The 20354-nt window shown below is 34.8% G+C and overlaps 1 protein-coding gene across 9 annotated transcripts in view; it reads right to left on the bottom strand.

Annotated features, from left to right (window-relative positions):
• The window catches only part of USP34 (ubiquitin specific peptidase 34), a 256698-nt gene that overhangs the window by 18886 nt on the left and 217458 nt on the right, over positions 1-20354 (bottom strand). For all 9 annotated transcript variants that reach the window (XR_013441778.1, XR_013441777.1, XM_036083556.2 and 6 more), the window contains 12 exons: positions 18812-18892; positions 17096-17181; positions 16353-16521; positions 16174-16248; positions 14871-15022; positions 11294-11342; positions 11109-11213; positions 10977-11021; positions 10127-10231; positions 8608-8755; positions 3229-3863; positions 988-1145 (listed from right to left, as the gene is read on the bottom strand). Coding sequence is in view for 7 of the 9 variants with exons in the window: in XM_036083556.2 (XP_035939449.2) it covers positions 988-1145; positions 3229-3863; positions 8608-8755; positions 10127-10231; positions 10977-11021; positions 11109-11213; positions 11294-11342; positions 14871-15022; positions 16174-16248; positions 16353-16521; positions 17096-17181; positions 18812-18892 (1808 nt within the window). In the remaining 2 variants the exon portion in view is untranslated. The remainder of the gene's footprint in view (positions 1-987; positions 1146-3228; positions 3864-8607; positions 8756-10126; positions 10232-10976; positions 11022-11108; positions 11214-11293; positions 11343-14870; positions 15023-16173; positions 16249-16352; positions 16522-17095; positions 17182-18811; positions 18893-20354) is intronic.

Raw genomic sequence — 20354 nt, 5'->3', positions numbered from 1 at the left:
GCTATATTAGTACAACTGGAATCTTTCTACTTCAGTTAGACGTTGTCTTTCCTTTTTTTAAAAAAGAATTAAGAAAGCTCAAAGTCTTTTTTTTTTAGAATAAGCTTTAAGTAGTAAACCTTGGAAACAATGTATTCAAAATTAATGCCAAAATTTTAAAAGAATTCCTTTGGAGTCCTGGCAAAAGCATAGTTAATTCATTTTGTGTACTAATAAAGATTCAAATTTGAAAGTTTTCTGAAGAAGATAACCTGAAATAATCTTATCTTGGGTTAAGCATAAAATACTATTATTTTCAAGGAAGTACTGCCAAAAAATGTGTGCCTAATAAAGGACATTACCTGCAAGTCTTAGATGTAATATATAGAAGCACTTTAAGAAATTAACCTGGTCTTTATTTCCACAGTTAAAGGGAATTATGTGTAATTTGTTGTAGAGTTCCTTTATAGCCATTCAATAACTTCTGTAGCTCTGAACAATTATAAAGATGATGTTTTGTTATTTTGGCTAATTCCTACAGTTAAAAAAAGACAGGTAAATCTGGGCTAAATAGAATGAAAAACATATTAATAGTAAGTCTCATCCAAAGATGGAGAAAGTTGTTCCTGGAGGCCTCTAGAACTGAACTGTCCAAGCATAAGACAGGATGAATCACAAGAGAGACGAGGATTCAAGCCTTAGATGTAAGACTGTACATTAAGATTCCTTCCAATTCTGATTCTATGACACTGATAAAACACATATAAACAATCCAAAACCAAACCTTGAAAACAAAAGCTGTTCAAAAGTAGCTTGTTAATTTTTAAAAGATAAATCCTTCCAAGGTGACTCAATGCAAAAATGCTTCCCTAATCACCTTAAAGAACTGGTAAACTTTCAGTTATAAATAATTTAACTATAACTCTTTAAGTGTCAAAAGGATGGTCCCCATTCCCTCACCTGGAAAAACAAAACAAATTAAAAAAACACCAGAAAACATCTTTTTACCTTATTAAAGTAGTCCAGCAGGAGCGGCCATCTAAGCAACGTAAGTAACAACTTATGGTTGTTTTCTTAAACTGTTTAATATCTTCTAATTCTTCTTCTCTCATATCTGGCCTTTGAGCTATAAACAGCTGCATCAGGTTAAATAGTTCTTCTACTGCCTAAAAAGGGCAAATAAGCATCATGGTGATCTTTTAACCCTACAACATTTTAGAATGTTTGCTTCTCATTTTTGAATGTTATGCCCACTAGCCAGCTCTTAAAATTATACATATGAAATTAGATTACACTACCATTCAATAATAGTTACAAAATTAGCAATAGATTCTATTTTAAAAATTTAATATATTATTCACTAAAAGTAAATAATCAAATTTTCAGGAAGACTCATTTTTAGGGTTCATTTTTAGTCTTAATACTATTTATTAAAGCACTAGACTTGTAACTTCAAATGGGTGTCCAGATATGCTACACCAATCCTTTGCCCTGTTTAATGAGAAATCAACTTCCTCCTCACAAAATTTTACAGCCCTCATTTACATTTGAATTAATACCGTTTCTGAGAAAACCCTTTGTGCCAACATTTGGAATGCTCTTTCTGGACTGATGAATGGTTAGTTCAAGTTATCTGATGGATGAAACATGGGAACTAATATTTAAGTAAAATCGCTAACCGTGGGTTTATAAACTCATTTAGCATGGGCATGTGGGCATACTTATCAATGAACTGAAAACCCCCAACTCTGTGATTTTCATGGCAAAAATTGATTTAAGCACCATTTTCATGAAAATCTCCAATAGTTAAGCTCTACAATAAAAGATGTTATATTTTATTGATGTCAGGAAACCACATTATCAGATAAATATTCTAACTCCCCCAACATTCACCAAAGGTATACCATGGACATCATGTTTAGTAAGTCAAATATTATTTATGTGAATGTGATAAAGAAAATCCACTGAATCTTGAAAAATCTTGATAAATCCTGACTCCTTCGAGGTCAGGCAGACTCTCACATTTGTTTCCTTCTGTCTTATAGCCTTGGCTTTGAACATCTTTTGGTACTTAATATACTCATTTTCTTTCCTCTATTCTAGGCATTCTAAATTTCCTGGCTGGAAATTAGGTTATTCTTTCTGGGAGAGAACAATTTACTACATCGTATCTGAAGGAAAGGTCCTTTCTTTTCTTTTTTTTTTTTTTTAAGATTTATTTACTTGACAGAAAGAGAGCACACAGGCAGGGGGAGCAGGAGAAGCAGGCTCCCTGCTGAGCAGGGAGCCCGATGCGGGACTCGAGCCCAGGACCCTGAGATCATGACCTGAGCTGAAGGCAGACACTTAACCGAGACTGAGCTACCCAGGTGCCCTGGAAAGGTTCTTTCTTCAACAGGAAAAAAGTACTGTACACAATTCAAGGATACCAATAATTAAAATATTCTTCATCATGTTCATCTGATTAAACTCTTAATGTTGTATGTCTTGAAAAAGCTCCACTCCCACCATCTCCCATTTAGCCAAAAACTTCTCAAACAAGCAGTTTGTAGCCTCTAGGTTAAAATAGTTCTGCACTCTCTTCCCAACCCCTTTCCTAGATTTACATCCTCTTGGTGTAATCTTCAGTTTACAACAGAGAGTTAAGAAGCAACAGTGAAAAGAAATATCCAGGAATGACAGCCATAAACGAAGGGAGAAAGTTTTAATATGAAACCTACAAATAGTCTGCAGAAAAAAAGGAATCAGATTTAGACCGCATATATTTGTATCCTGATAGACCCCTTATCCATTTCATTCACCTGAATGTAGTGTGAGGAAAAAAACACTAGGGAATACTATAGCTAAGATAAAAATATTTTCTAGCTCACAGCTTAGAACAGCATGTAGATCTTAACGATAAATATCTAAACAGTAAATACTTCCCTAAAACTGTACCACAAAGCTCACTTTTTTCATTAGTTACATATAAAAGACATTTACAAAAACACAAATGAAAATAGCTAAGTTCAATTAGAGATAAAATTTCAACATCAACCTAAGAAAAATTACCCATATTACTTATCAATTTTATAGTAATATAGCATTTCATACATGTATTCAAGAAAACAAATACACATTAAGTCCTTAAGAAAGAACAGTTCAAGTTAGACTATACTTCCATATTTTGTTACCACTTCCCACAAGGGGGGAAAATATGTTATTTCCAATCAATTTGAAGATACAGATAGAATTATCAATTTTACTCACTCCAGGGTATTGGCTGGCATGCGGTGTAAGATTCTTAAAGGCCCATTGGATGTTCTGGTGAGAAGCGAGTTGTCGTGTGAATGCAGGAGACTGTTCACAGCAGAGCCTCAGAATGCCGTAGTAGGCTGGCAGCATCCCACGGTTAAAAAGCACCACATCCTGATCATCATGGTCAGCAAGGATGTAATTGAAGGCAATGTTCTTGGTTACCACTGGGTTCTGAACAATAAGGCGGATATTCTCTGGACAGTCAGCACACACATTGTACCAAAATGAAAGCAAAGCCTGTTTATTGTGATTTGTAGCTATTGCTGGCTCAGAAAGTTTAGGCTGGAATAGGTTCCACAAATCCATGAAATATGTGGAAAACATCAGCTTCTCAGTTTTGGAAATTAAACAGTAAGTCATAAAGCTAAAATAGGGCACTAGCTTTGTAGTGCCATGAACAGCAGCATCAACATAAAGTTTGGCTCTTGAGAGCAAACCAAGGAGCACGTTGTAGACCTGATGTAGGACTACTGTTGTGTCTGGACTGAGTGGAAGGTCACGGGTTGGGATGTGCAAAGACCTTGTTGACCGGAACATCTGGCGGAATGAATTGCTTGGTATAAGGGACACCAGAAGATAAGCTGCAGCTATAAAATGTAAAACAAAACTGTCAGATCCTTACAAGATATAAAACAGACTGAAGAGCAGTCATTAAACACAAAGCCACTCTTCTCTTTAAAAATTAAAATGAATAAAAATTAAGGGACATGAACATTTCTTAATATCTTTCTGCCCTACCACTGGCCCCACAGAAAAATCTCAAGGAATGATGAAAACATTAGCCTTCCATTCTATCATTGTTATTTTTTAAGTGGCAACAATAATTGCATTAATAGAAACAGTTTTAAACTTCTCTGTTAGCTTTCCCCAGATGTAGAATTTTCCATTTATTTGATCATTTCATTTCTCCTTTGGAATTAATATGGTTTAACAGGAAGAACACAGCATTTGGAGCCAGAAGACCTAGCTAAGCCTATATGACGTGATCTAATCATTCAATGTGTTAGAATCTTTTCTTCTTCTTTACAAAATAAAGGTAAGTTATTTTGTAATAATTTAGAGATTAACAGTAAAATATAAAGTTATAAAGACAGAATGAGATCTTCTATTTTAAAGTTCATTGTAACGTATAAGATTTTATATATATATGCACCAATTACAGAACATTAACTGTGGAAAAATCTTTACAGCTCTTCTAGGCTAAATTTGCATTTTTAAAATTTTTTCACGAGTATAGTTGACACACAATGTTATATTAGTCTCAGGTGTACAACATAGTGATTCAACTTCTCTACAGGTTATGCTGTGCTCACCACAGCGTAGCTACCATCTGTCACCACACAATACTATTACAATATCATTGCCTGTATTCCCTATGCTGTATCTTTTATCCCCATGATTTATTCATTCCATAACTGGAAGCTTCTAGGTTGACTCTGAACACAAATAAAGCATCCCTTCTTCAACATACCTGAAAAATGTTATTAAGCATACAAAAATATTATTTAATTCTCAAAATCATTCTGGAAATAGGTGATGTTACATTGGAAAATATGAATCTTGGAGGAGCAAAGACCAAAGTCACACAAATAAAGAGGTAGAGCTCAGATTTAGCCCTGGGAAATGATGATGATGATGATGATGATGGTGGTGGTGGTGGTGGTGACGACAATGGCAATAATGATAATGATCCAACAAGAATTGCTAACATTTATCAAATGTTTATACTATTTAACACCCTAACTTTGTTTAGGAGGCTCTACTTTTATTATCCCCACTTTCACTTGGACCGAAAACAGAAAGACTACACCCATGTTACACATCTCGAAACCCAGATAGTCAGATTCAGGAGCTAATGCTCCTAAAAACAACCACCACAGAGCCTCCTCAAGGCCTCTAATGCCTTAGCTTAACTCTTTTCAATACACCTACTAATTCTGTCTCCCACTATGCTACCTATAATTTGATAATTTCCAATGTTCTGTTAAAGCAAATAAAGTTAGGGTTTCCAAAATTAATTATAACCTATTTTACAGATTTCAAATTAAACTTCATGCAGCACTCCATTTCTACATTATTTTTTTCACCTATATGTTAGGCTCAATTTAGTATATGTTTCCAATATTAAAACTTGGCATGTAGGGGTCATCCTGACCAATCTTTGTATAAGCTGCTATTAAGAAAAGTAATTTGTGATTAGAAAAAACTTATTCAGTTTAAGTTATATACTTTTATCCCAGTATTTTATTAGGAAAAATTTTCTAACACAATGAAAGGTTTAAAATGCTCTACCAAAGGCCCAATTAAATTCTACAATTACCATTTAGTTTTGCTTTATTGTACACCAAACCTTCTATTTATTTAAGAGCTATCTGCTTCCAAATAAAAAGTAAGTTCTGCTTGGGAGAAATACACAACTTCTAGGAAGGCAATATGGAAGAACAGACCATCTCACTAAAAACTGCCTTGCTGACTAAAGAATCCCTTTCATTTAGTTCTATACTATAGAGAACTTAGAACAAATCTACCTCTATTTCTATATGGCAACTGTTCAACTATTTTAAGACACTTATGTCTCCATTTTTCTTTTTTTCTCTAAACATTCTAAGGCATTCCTTAATTTAATAGTATTTCTCAGTAGTTTTTCTTCTATACATGTTACTATAATTCTTACTGTTGTATTGATTCTATTCAAATATTTGGGCTGTTTTTTCAAGTTACATTATGTTAAAAGCACATTTTCGTATTACCAGAGTCTAATTTTTAAATGATTCACTGTAATTATTTCCCAATGGAACATCCAGTTTTTAATTTTTCATAATCATAAATAATGCTATTTAAGCATCCATATATTAGATGACTTGCTTACACTGGATTCCTTGAGATAATATTACTGAATTTAAAAAAAGGCAAAGTATTTTGAAGGATCTCGGTACATATTACTAAACTGCCTTTCATAGGGTAATATTTACTTACAACTTCACTGCAATGTATGAGAATGCCATATCCTCAATACTGTCATCAATATTAGATGTAACAGCTGAAAAACTTTTTTTTTTTTTTTTTGGTTCAGCATAGATTTTTTATTGTTTTATGGTCAGAAGTCAGGACATGAATGCCAATCAGCATACGTGTCAGCACTTACAAATAACCCATTACTATGGGGTTACATAAACTGGCAGGAAAAACAAGCCTATAAGTACCAATGCCAATCCATCAGTACAAGGTGTTTTTCCCAAATAAACTTTTTATTTTAGAACAGGCAGAACAGACACAGTTCCCATACACTCTTCTCCCCTTTTCTCCTATTATTAACAACTATCATTACTACATTTGTTTTAACTAAGGAAACAACAGACACATACTTTTAACTAAACTCCATACTTTTGATTTTATTAGTTTTGCCTTAATATTTGTTTTTTATAAAGATTTTATTTATTTATTTGAGAGACAAGGAGACAGAGAGAGAGCATGAGTGGGGAGAGGGGCAGAGGGAGAGAGAGAAGCAGGCTCCCCACTGAGCAGGGAGCCTGACGCGGGGGCTCAATCCCAGGACCCTGAGGTCATGACCTGAGCCGAAGGCAGACGCTTAACCGACTGAGCCACCCAGGCGCCCCATTAATGTTCTTTTATTTTGGCTCTAGGATCCCATCTAGGATATATTACATTTAATCATCATGTCTCCTTAAGCTCCTCTTGGCTGTGACAGTTTCTCAGACTCTCCTTGCGTTTGGAAAAGCCTGACAGTGTAAAGGAGTACTTGGGTCAGGTATTTTTGAAGAATGTCCCTCAAATTGAGCCTGTCTGATGTTTATCACTTTAGACTCAGATGATGTTGTAAGGAAGACCATACAGGTAAAGTGCTCTTTGTATCATATTATATCCAGGGTATCAAGGGTACACGCTATCAACACACATCAGTGATGATATTAACCATAATCACCTAGCTGAGTTAATGTCTGTCAACTGCTTCACCTAAAGTTACTTTACCCACAAACTGTAACAAACTTTTAAAACACAGAGAAAAAACTTGAGAAGTGTTGGAGGGAGGTGTGTGGGCGGTTGGCTGTGGGGGATGGGTATTAAGGAGGGCACTTGATATGATGAACAATGGGTGTTTTACGTGATGCATCACTGAATCCTCCTGAAACCAACAATGCGCTGTATATTAACTAGAATTTGAATAAAAACTTGAAAAAAAAAAGAAAGAAAAAGTTACATTCCCCATTCCCTACTCCCTGAAAGGAGGTTCAGCTCCACCTCCTTGGACAGTGGATGTACATAAATTATTTAGAATTCTTCTGTATAGGATATTTGTCTCTTCTCCATTTATTTATTTAATCATTTATTTATCAGTATGGACTCATAGGTATTTATTTTATACTTCGGGGTATAATCCAGCACTATATTGTTTATTTTTTTACTCTTATTGTTCCAGCGTTAGCCATTGGGAATTCTTTCAGGTTGGTTGTGTGTCCCTTTGACACAGCCCCATCATTTTGGTTTTTTGAGTACTTCTTTACTTTCTGGTCCTACAAGATGCTCCAGGCTCATCTTGTATTATTACCTGCCCAAGACCTAGAATCAGCCATTTCTTCAAAGAGCTACTATTTGTTTTATTGGAGAATGGTCTTTAGAAACATACATCTGGGGGTATTTGATGTGCATGCTGCTACTGTAGTATCACTGATTCTATGCCCTTTCAGCAGACAGCTAGGAAAAATGATTTTAATGATTAAAGAAATTTAAAACAATAACAACTTTGATTTTTGTTTCTTTGAATAAAAGAAATCAAAGGAGAACATACTCTATTTATTTACAAGCAATTTTCTAATCTGTAAAATACCTATTTTTCGTATTTGTCCATCTGTCTTCCAAGATCTTTATTTCCTTCCAGCCTGTGTAAAGGTGTTTATCATTTTAACTCCCATGATTTCATTGAATATTTTCTCTCAATTTGTTCTATGCCTTTTTATTACTTTCCTCTTAGCCTTAAAGTTACTTTTAAGATGGGATTTTCTGATCCTTTACTCTCTTCACTTAATGCTGATCATGCTTTGTAATCTATCAAGCAAGGAAACAAAAACGGCGGTGGTGGTGATGTCACCCAAGACAGGACAGTTTCCTATCCTTAAAACACCCAAACCACTGTACATATTTGCAAAACACTGCCATTTCCAAATACTAATGTAACTTCGGCCTTTAAGAACAATATCTCCAAAAGCCTTTGCACTGTACAACAATGGGCATTATTGTAATTGCCTTAAAAAACAAAACAAAAAAGTGAAACCTGGAACAACAAATGGTTTAAGTTCTGAATATTTGACTTACAAGTCCTGACTCTAGGATAATTATGAGCCAAAAGAAACCTCTCGACCCAGTTTTCCATGTTCTGTAGGACCCAGCTGTGTGCCAGTTTATTTCGGGGTGTCTGTACTGCCAACCAATCCAAACACTGAGAAGGATTGTATTCAATTACCTAAAAATGAAATGACAACAACATAATATAAAACCAACTGATTGAGGAGTTACTTTTTTACTTACTTTTGGTATATGCCATTAAACACTTAGCCAAGAGAGTTTTTTGAAAACTAGAGCCTAAGAGAAGTTTCGCCCATGTTTTTCTACATTTTTATTTTTAATTAATTAATTTTTTAAGGTGGGGAGAGGCAAAAGGACTGGGAGAGAGAGAATCTTAAGCAGACTCCACGCTGAGTGCAGAGCCTGATGCGGGGCTCAATCCCACAGCCGTGAGATCATGACCTGAGCCGAAATCAAGAGTTGGATGCTTAACCAACTGAGCCACCCAGGTGCTCCTCTCCATTTTAAAAACTACATTTATCAACAGGAAATATTCAGAAATATCTGTCATTAGTTTACAAAATAAAATTAAAATAACCAAGGACTTTAACATAGAACCAATAGTGCTTCTAGGGGCGCCTGGGTGGCTCAGTCGTTAAGCATCTGCCTTCGGCTCAGGTCATGATCCCAGAGTCCTGGGATAGAGCCCCGCATCGGGTTCCCTGCTCCGCAGGAAGCCTGCTTCTCCCTCTCTCACTCCCCCTGCTTGTGTTCCCTCTCTCGCTGTCTCTGTCAAATAAATAAATAAAATCTTAAAAAAAAAAAGTGCTTCTAATTCTCTGAAGTTTCTCATCTTTATTTTTCTTACTGTGTGCCCAATCTATTATTGCACATGAGAATAAAATGTACTAACTGCACTGCTGGGGAGATTTTTTTCATGGGATAAAGCAATCTTAGGAATCTAGATTTGGCTTTCAGGCCAGTTCCATTCCCCCTCATTTATGTATTGTCTAGATGGTTTTAGGCTAAAACAGCAGTTAAGTGGTTGCAAAGGTATCATAGGGCCCACAAAACCTAAAATGTTTGCTAACTGACCAGCTGGAGAAAAAGTTTGCTGACCCCTGGTCTAGAGTGCAGGTTTTCCTAACACTCACTAAAGAGAAACTCTATGACCCCAGCAGTTACTCTGAAGGAAAGGACGTGGTTGGTACTTCCTGTACCATTTCTGTCAACTGCTGAAAACACTTAGCTTGTATTTCTAAGATTCTATCACTCTTTTCTGAGGGGAAGGGAATGAAAACCCTCGACTGGCCAAAGATTTTTTATGACTCTACAACAGTGTTTAAACTTGTCCCGAAAGACAAGAATTCTTTCTCCTCCCCAAGCCTCCCAACTAAAGCAAGTCTTCTTCCCTGACTTGTGTCCTACTAAAACTTTCATTTTGGATTACCCAAGTCAGAAGAAACTGGTACTTAAACTGGTAATGACTTTATTAGAAAAATAAAATTCTCAGAAAAAGAAATACTGAAACATCTACTGCAAGACTTACCTCCCATATCCTCTGTAGAATGTAAGATGCAAAGGGAGGCATTCCTGGAGGTCCACCAGCAAACTCCATTAGCATAGTCAACAATTTAAAGAAAGGATTGGCTGCCTGTAAGACACATACATAACTGCGTATTTAAATGTACTTGAACCCACCTGTTTCAGAAGAAAAGAAACATGTAAAACTCTTCTACACATCACATTTAAATCTGTGTTAGGTTAGCAGATCTCAGGACTCCTGCATATAAACTTGAACTATATAAAGCAGCAGGATCAACTTGGGATAAAAAGTCAATAGCATAGGCACCACATGTAACAGAAAACATGTATTTTTCTGGGTATCAATTTGAAAAAACCAATCAAAACTTCTATTAATGAGACAACCTTATTCATAGAATAATTTAGGTTAAAAGTTTCTTGTAGCATCCCTTGATCTCTAAGGTGTAGTTTACATTAATATTTGACAAAGTATCATGTAGCTAAGCTATAACATTACCATTACAAAAATACATTTGTATAATACTGTATTATATTTCCACATTTTTTTCATCTGGTTAGTCTACTTTTTTCTTGAACACAATTATGATATATGCTGCAAATCAAACAACTTTAAAGTTTAGTATCTATGTGGCACTCCAATATGTTGAACTTATATGTAAATCTGTATTTAATTGCGAAAATTACATTTATGATAGTAAGATATAAAGGAGTAATTCAGCTTATTTAAGTTACATACTAAAAATTAAGCTGTGTCATGGGAGAAACCTTGATATATTTTTTTCAAGAACAATTAGAAAGGTTTATTTGAAAGCACTAGTAGTCTTAAAAACATGAATTAACTAATGTGTACATACCTCAGGAGTCAACTTTGCTATTGATGTGAAAAGCATAGACACAATCTAAAACAAAACAAAACAAAAAAGAGGATTTCAGAACATTCTTTTAAAAATTACCAAAAAGCTTTAAGACTGTTTCTCAGCACTTACATGTTCTGCTAGTCGATTATTGTATCGACAGAGGCTGAAAATCAGATTACAAGTTTGTCTTATATTGATGCCATCACGAATATGTTGAAATAAGAAGGGGAATCCCTGTTAAAAGTAAAAGTTGTTCATTTAAGAACCATTATTATTTGTGAGATGATCAAATCCTCTAATATACAAAGTATTACCTTTCCTCCTGTTAATGCTGCCATGTCAGTCTGTGATAATGTCAAATGCCTGAAAGGAAACATCAGTGGAAATAAGTTTTTCTTCCCTCTGTGCTACTTTATAGCTATTTGCATCATGACATGCATCAAAATTGTCAATCCAATTACAACTGTACCAAGCCACCAACACAAAAAAATGATTTTTGAACTTTCTGCTGGCTAAACTTACTTGCTAGATACGTATCTTTTAGACAATTTTTCAAGATTCCAGAATTGATATATGGAAGCCCAAACCTGCTTTAGTTCCCATTTAATTAACTCAATATTTTTGTGTATTATAAACACTAGGATGGGTCTGAGTTTTGTTGTTTTTTTGTCACATGAGACCCTTCAAAACAAAATGAACTTCCAATACTAAAGAGCTTCAGTTACCAGTTTACAATTTCTACATATTTCTTTACTATAGAAAACTTCAGATACATACAAAAATAACAAGATAATGGAAGTATCCCATTATTCAGCTTCAAATTACTAATTCATGATCAGTCTTGTTTCATTCGTACTTCCCACTCACTCAATGTGGACAGTTCTGAAGCAGTTCCAGGTATTTTATCATTTAATCCAAAAATCTCAGTATTTATTTCTAACAGATAAATTTAAAAAACATAACCACACTACCATTATTCACACTTAAAATAAAACCACAACTCCTTACTATCAAATAATATCCAGTCAGTGTATGATTACCTCAAGTGTCTAAAAAAATTTTTAATAATTTGTTGGCTCATGATCCAAATAAAGTCCTCTGTTGCAAGTGGTTGAAATGTCTTTTAAATATCTTACAGACTACTGGTTTCCCCTCCAATTTTGTTTTTATCTTGCAATTTATGAGTTGAAGAAAGTAGGTGGTTTATCCTGAAGCATTTCCCACATTTCCATTTTGCTGATTGTATCCTTGTGGTGTTGCTTTAACCTGTTCCTTTGTCCTTGTATTTCCTATAAACTGGTAGTTTAGATCTAGAGACTTGATCATATCTAGGTTTGATCTTCTTAATCAAGCATGCTTTATTGGTGGTGGTATTGACTTTCTTCAGGAGGCACACAATGAAAGGTTGTCTTTTTGTAATATTTCCGGTCAATGATGATCATCTCCTAGAACCATTACTTCATTTGGGGTACAAAACACAGATACTCTAATTTCAGCATTACTGCTTGTTCATTAGCTCATACACCTCCAAGATGGAGAGCTTCCTCTCATGTACCATTTGGTTGCCATGAGGTATAATTCTTGCTGGTAAGATGAATGCTTGTTATCATTCCTTTATTAATAAGTTTCCAGAATTATGATCTGGTTTCCTAATATACTCCAAAGGTTACCAGTAAGTAGTTTGTTTGTTTGTTTTTAGGTACCATTACAAACTCATGGATTTAAATATCTGTGATGTATTTTAGTCCTCTTATAGTTATTCTATTACTGATGCTCAGGTTGTCCAATCTATGACCAGTAGGAATATTCATAAATTGGTTCTTGCCCTTTTAACATAATCTCAGTAGTCTTTGATAGCCTCTGCTTTCCAAAATGATGAAGTGTTCTAGGCTTCCCATTCATTTCTTGCCCAAGACCTGGAATTGGCCATTTTTTTCAAGGAACCCCCATTTTCTTCCATAAGAAATGATATCTAGGGACTACAATCTAGATGCCAGTGGCATTCACTCATTCTGAGTTGGGCAGGATTTCTAAGCCTTTTCAGAAAATGGAAGTAGAGAAAACATTTTTTGTTTGCTTAAGACAAAATACACCATAGACTACTGCTATTTCCAAATTCAAATTTAGTTTTAAAGAACTTACATAAAAAACCTACAATTTTATATTTGTACTTTTTTCTTTTTCTGAAAATCTTGGTTTCTAATGACATTAACAGTTACTTATTTGCTTTATTCTATGATATATGCTAGTTTCAGGATATTAATCACAATTACACTATGAACAATATACTTAGTAGAACAGTTTAGGATAATTTTACAATTCTTTTTGTCCTTCATGTACAACTAGGAATTTATAGTTAAATTATGTGTTCTAAAGTCATTTTAGTGAATTCCTTTCCAGGCTATGCCACCAGGTCAGTATATAATTCATTTATTTCAGTCTGCTTTTGATTTTTAGGGATTGCATTTTATTAACTTACTTATCATTATATAAAACATATACATGATTACAAGTTAAATCTAAAAAACAAAAACAATGTATAGTCAAAGTCAAGTTTTCATTCTTCTCCTTTCCAGCAGTCTGTTTTTCCCTCCCCCAACCACAGGAAAACTTTTTTTTTTTTTAAGTTTTTGATTTAGTCTTCAATTTAAAAAAATACAGTAAATTCTTGCTATTTGTAGTACTTATGTTCTATAAAATGCTGTAAACACCGAATTAGTGATTACTGAATCATTGCTCATAAGAGAAATACAGGGTTAGGTTCTTGTGAGCCTCTGGTCACATTCTCTTCAACCAATCAATAGATTACCTTGTTTTGTGTGTGTTTCTGTTTAAAGATACCTTATTTAATATATATTGTTCATTCATTAGCATTGAAGTCACAGCAAATAATACTATTAACTCATACCTGAATGAAGCTTATCTAACGTGCTTTTTCTTGTTAAGGCACATTATGGCCTTCTTGAGCTCAGATCTCTATAGATAGCACTCAGCACTATACTTGGGGGCAATTTTAAACACCAAGTCACCAACAAAAAGCACGAACATGAAAAACATGGCATAAACGATGAAAAGGACATTTGTTTACAATATGAGAAGTGAAACAAGAAGTCAGAGTCACCCTGTTTGACCTTGGCTGGGAAGGAAGGCATGTGTCAGTAACTCAAATTTTTTGCCACTCTGCATATGGACACCTGCAGTCCACAAATGACGGTAAAAGAGCCATGAGTACTGATTTGGGGATTGCAATAAATCCCAGCAAGTAAGCAAATTTGCAAACAGTAGATCCATAATGAGGAATAATGAAAATTGAGTATACATGCTCTCAATCTCTACACCCCCCCACCGCCCTAACCTCCCCTTCCTCAAAAGGTACCATACTATACACACTTTTATCCACCCTGCTTTTTTTACTTGGTAATATTTATCCTAAAGCTCTCTCCATGGAAGTACAGATACATTCTATACTTCTTTTTTTGAGCAATAGAGTATTCTATTGAGTGGATGCCTGCTTTTTTCAATTAATCCCCTCTTTTTAACTATTTCCAGTCTTTTACTATTATAAACTAAATGCTTCAATAAATATCCTTACATATACATCTTTCTGTGTTTGGGGAACAGATTTCTAGAAATAGCGTTGCCAGGTTAAAGGATGAATGCACATATAATTTTGCTAAATATTTTACTGTATATTTCTTCAACGTATATTTCTAACATGACTCAGAGGTACAAAGTCATCTGATACAAAGGACTGAAATACTTATGCCACAAGAGTTGTAAATAGTGGTATTATTTAAAAGGAATTATGTAACAAAAGTCAGTGTAAAACAATTTGGTAAAAGGAGTAAAATCAAACATGCTTTAACCATTTTGAATGTTGAAACATTTCACCTTTCTGAGCGAGACTGTTCAACCAACAGAGCAACTAAAGCTATCATTTTTTCCAGGGCAGCCGGCCTGTATTTTTCTTCTGCCAGAGAAAGAATATCTTCTTCCTCCTCCTCTTCTTCCCCCTCTTCCTCTGACAACACTTCAACTTGAGGCTAGAACAAAATGTTAAAACTAATACAGTAAAACTGAATTATCTTGAGAGAAAATAACTTGACTGTTTTATAAAACTACCCAGGGTAGATGGTGGCAGGAGCATATATCATAGAGAAACACTCAAAGGCCTAACCCTGACTTTTAAAGTTAAACAACATTCAGGATAATTTTAGACATAGCAGGCAGAACTGTAAAGAACAATGAGTCTCAATACTGTAACTATTTACACCTCACAGGGATAAATCTTTTAGTAATTTCTTTCTTCTTATAGGCAAGCCCTTTGGAAGATAAATCAGGATTAAATTTTATCTGAGTATGATAAAACAGTATTTTCTATTTAATAAAAATGCCAGTTACAAAAATTAAAGAATCCTTAATTTCCAGTGTTCAGATAATCCAAATAGCAAGTCTTCCAAAGACTTCCATTGCTTTGAAATTCAAGAGACTGAAATGATTTTATGATTTAACAAAGCAAAAGAAAAGCAGTCTAAACAGGTAGCCATATAGGCAGGAATGAGACATTAAAAGTGCATATTCTGAGAAGCATTACAGTGTAACGGTTAACAGCTTAGCTCAGGAATCTGACCAAAAATCAAAACCCAACTCACTGTGATCTAAAACAAGTTAACTTCTTTATGCCTCAAGTTCCTGATCTGTAAAATGGAGGTAACAATAGTACTTACATCTTAAGGTTGCAATAGGGTTAAATAAGATAGTATAAATGGAGCATAAGCCAATGTGGTCATTATAGACAACACAAAGTTCATGTTATGCTTTAATATTATGAATAGACCAAGCTACTTAAATTTTTGGAAGACTCTGAGAAACTCAAAAGCAAGGGTTTAAAAATATGGCCAACAAAAATGTTCACTGAAACAACATGCTACTGATATGACCCCTAAGTAGGTGGTGGCCATTTTGCCTAAATTCATTTGCTTTGTTCCAGGGCCTTGCCAGTGATATTTATCATCTGATTATTTCTTCTCTTGCTATACCCATTAAAAATACCAACCAAACTCAGACCCTTAAAATTATCCAATCTCAGGGCTAGAAGGGACTTCAAAGCATTCTAATATCTAATGACCTTCCATGATACAAACTTGAAAACATGGCCCCCTAAATCCCCAATATGAGAAAGAACTGTACTTACATTTTCAGGCCCTTTGGTTCCCATGTAAAAATGTACCATTGTAGATATGGCTTGCAATGAAAGCAAAAACTGGCTCTAAAAATAAAAACATTGATTTAAAAATACAAAATAAAAACAATTAAGTTTTAAATACTGAAAATAGGTACATAATCCCAGAAATAAACAAGATACAGCCTTACCTCTTCTTCACCCATTTTGGCAAATTCATAAAGGAAGGCAAAATACTCTGTAAGATGTTTACTGTGAGGTTTTACACCATGTTCCATAATTAATAACAGAGTTCTCACAAATCGAGTGACACATGAACGACCACCAATATCTTCTACCGAGGCATCCATATCATCCGACCTGAAGACACAATTTAATGTATCTTAGAGATAGTATAAAGTCTGGGGATAGATATTCTGGGAGGAGAAATATTTTTAAAAACCTAAATTTAGCTCTTTCATCTTTGTAATAGTGAATACCAACTGCAATAAGTAGGTGGATTCCAATTATGGTGTCTGGCTAAATCAATCCAAACAAAAAGACTAAGTCATGAAGTTATTTGTAGAGGATTTTGAAGATGCACTTAATTAAAAATAAAACAATACTATTTCCTCTTCTTGACTTGTATTATTACAGATTTTTAAATAAAAGAACCTAAATATTTCTTTTTTTTTTTTTTAAGTTTATTTATTTATTTGAGAGCGAGCACGAGCAGGGCAGGAGGGGCAGAGGGTGAGGGAGAAGCAGACTCCCCGCTGAGCAAGGAGCCTGACGCAGGGCTTGATCCCAGGACCTTGGGATCATGACCTGAGCGGAAGGCAGCTGCTTAACCGAGCCACCCAGGTGCCCTGAACCTAAATATTTCAATGTGGGTATCTGAAATACTCTAGGCAGCTCATTAAAAAGCTTAAAATGCTCAAAAGTTATTTCTTACCCGTCTTCCATTCCTGGCTGTAGATAAAGATGAGCATGCACAGGTCTGAGTCTCTGAATCACATGGATACATAAACGCTGAAACATCTGTAAATGAAAAGTTATAACAACCTAAGAGCCTGAACAAAGGTAACAAAGATACTGAAAAATTAACATGTTTCAAAATTCTCTGCCACCCATTTCACAGATTATCTTCTGCCAGAAATCAATGACTTGGAGAAGGAAATAGGATTTAAGTTTATCTGAAAGAAACACGGATTAAAAAGGGTTGGGGATTCTCTAAGTAAGATACACAAATGGCCAGTAAGCAAATGAAAGATGTTCACCATCATTAGTTATTAGGGAAATGCAAACCAAAACCACAATGACATACTACTTCCAATTCATTAGCATAGCTAAAGTCAAAAACACAGTAACAAATGCTAACGAAGATGTAGTGAAAATAGGAACCCTCATAGATTGCTGGTGAGGATGTAAACTGGTGGAGATGCCATGAAAAAGTTTGGTGTTCCTAAAATGTTAAACCTGGAGTGACTATATGACTCAGGACTTCTACTCCTAGGTAAAATAACAAAAAGAACAGAAAACATATGCCCACACAAGTATTTGTGCACAAATGTTCATAGCAGCATTATTCAAAATAGTCAAAAAGTGAAAACATCCCAAATGTTTATCGACTGCTGAATGGATAAACAACATTTGCTATATCCATTCAATGGAATTTATTTTAGCAATAAAAAGAAAGGAAGAACAGATACATACTACAACATGGAAAACCATGAAAATACTGCTCAGAGAAGCCGATCACAAAAGATCACACACCGTGTCACTCCATTTATCATTTTTCAAAAAGATTTAATTTTTTTGAGAGACAGCAAGCGAGAGAGAGCCCAAGCTCTCAGGACAAGCAGACTCCCCGCTAAGCAGGGAACTTGATTCCAGGACCCTGGGATCATGACCTGAGCCGAAGGCAGATGCTTAACAAACTGAGTCATCTAGGCGCCCTTCCATAGAGACAAAAAGTAGATTAGTGGCTGCCATTAGTGGCTGGAAAGAAGGGACAGGATAAAACTGGGAGTGACTATTAATAGGTATGGCATTTCTCTTAACAGTGTTATAAAATTAGTTTGGGGATATACTAAAAACCACTAAATTTTACACTCTGTATGGTTTTGATGAATTATTATGGTGTATGGGTTATATCTCAGTAATAACTGAAAAGTGATCTTTTCAGATTAAATTTTTGGTTCTGTGTCCTAAGTGAATATAAAATAATATTCATATTTTTCTTGTCTAATTTTTCCAGTGATTTAAGGAAAACAAATTGATTCATGTGACAATTCAGAATCTTTCACAGAAATGTTATATACTGTTCATTTAACTTTCAAGGCCATTAGAGTACCCTACCATGGTTAGAATATCTAAGATTCTGAAAAAGAATCAGTACAACTCATAAAGCAGAGATAATAGGATCTGAAAGAATAGGCACTTGTAGCTATCTTCCTATAACCAGGAAATGTTAACAATTTTAATTACTTGCTTGGAAAGATAGTTGATTTGCTAGAAGAAGCTGATGAAACGATAGCAAAGTGATTCTTACGGTAAGAGGTCGATCTTTTCAAAACTACCCTCAATGCTGGGTTAAAATACATTCACAGGCAAATTTAGAATTATTAACTTGAAAGCCACTTTCTTTTTCAAATAAGTATTTTCTTACCTGTCTCACAATCTGATTAGGGCACTTAATTAGTATCTGCATTGGCCACCAGTCATCATCAGCCATACGGTCCAAAAACCACTGTAAAAAAATATGTGATATTAACCTTCAACCAATACTTGTTGGATTAAAAAACAAAAAAATCACACAAGGATTTTACTTCTAGTCTATGTTTGAATTATTTTAAGTTCTTACCAAACAGATTCTTCCATTGTTAGAAAGTCTAAAACTCTAGGGGTGCCTGGGTGTCTCAGTTGGTTAAGCATCTGACTCTTGGTTTTGGCTCAGGTCATGATCTCAGGGTCATGGGATAGAGCCCCATGTTGGGCTCCACGGCCAGTGGGGAGTCTGCTTTAGATTCTCTCTTTCCCTCTGTCCCTCCCCCTGCTCATGCACATGCTCTCTCTCTAAAGTAAATAAATCAATCTTAAAAAAAAAAAAAAAAAGGTATGAAACTCTAAAATGCCTAAAGTCATAATCAGGGTCATCTCATTACAGAATTCCATGAACGCCATTTACATCACAGTGTAAACTTGCATGATGGCAACCTGCACTGCATTAACATTATAAAATGGAATACTATTTTCCTCTTAGTCCTCATAGATACTATACTGCAGAACCTTTTGTTTCTATTAATATATGATCTGAGTATGATTTATTTTCTGTTTATAAAGAAATTATGCTCTCTTGGTAACACAAAACATACCTCCCCCCATTTTTTTTTTTGAGAGAGAGAGAACAATGGGGGAGAGGCAGGAGGGAGAGCGAGAATCTTAAGCAGGCTCCACACCCAGTGCAGAGCCTGATGCAGGGCTCTATCTCACAACCATGACATCAAGACCTGAGCTGAAATCAAGAGTCAGATGCTTAACCCACTAAGCCACCCAGGTGCCCCAAAAAACACCCTTCTTTATGCTAAAACAATTTCCTATTGATTTCAAGATATCTCTTAATCACATATTTAACTCCTATATTGAATTTTACTGTCTGTGTGCATATACATAATTATTGACAACTGTAGAGAATTTTAACTCCTTGAGAGAGTTCTGGAGGCCAATCCTTAGTAAAAACAAACAAAAACTGAAGTGGCAACTTTATAAACAAAAGCAAACAAAAAACAAATGTTAACCTAATCAATATTCTGGATCTATCAAAGAGCTTTAAAAAAAAATCACAAAGGGGGAGGGGAATAGAGGAACTTGTTAACTAACACCAGGAGGATATAATCAGTCAAAGCAATCATGTGGAGAATTCTGCAGACCAAATGACAAAGTAGCAAAGAGAGGAAAAAAAGTAACTGTTATAGATGAAAGTTGATTTACAAGACAAAAGCAAAATGTGGTCCTTGTCTGAATACTAATTCAAAGAAGCCAACTGAAAAAAAATATTTTTTAGGCAATTAGAGAAAAGTGAACACAAAATGAGTAGTGGATGATATTAAGGAACCACTTCTAATTTTACAATGACATAAATTATAATCTTTTAAAATCATGGTTTTATATATATATATATTTTTAAAGTTCTCATTTATTAGAGACACATA

The sequence above is a fragment of the Halichoerus grypus genome, chromosome 10 (genome assembly GCF_964656455.1).
Source record: "Halichoerus grypus chromosome 10, mHalGry1.hap1.1, whole genome shotgun sequence".
Taxonomy (NCBI): domain Eukaryota; kingdom Metazoa; phylum Chordata; class Mammalia; order Carnivora; family Phocidae; genus Halichoerus; species Halichoerus grypus.
The sequence above is the reverse complement of the archived record's forward strand: the minus strand, read 5'-3'. Positions and strand labels throughout refer to the sequence as shown.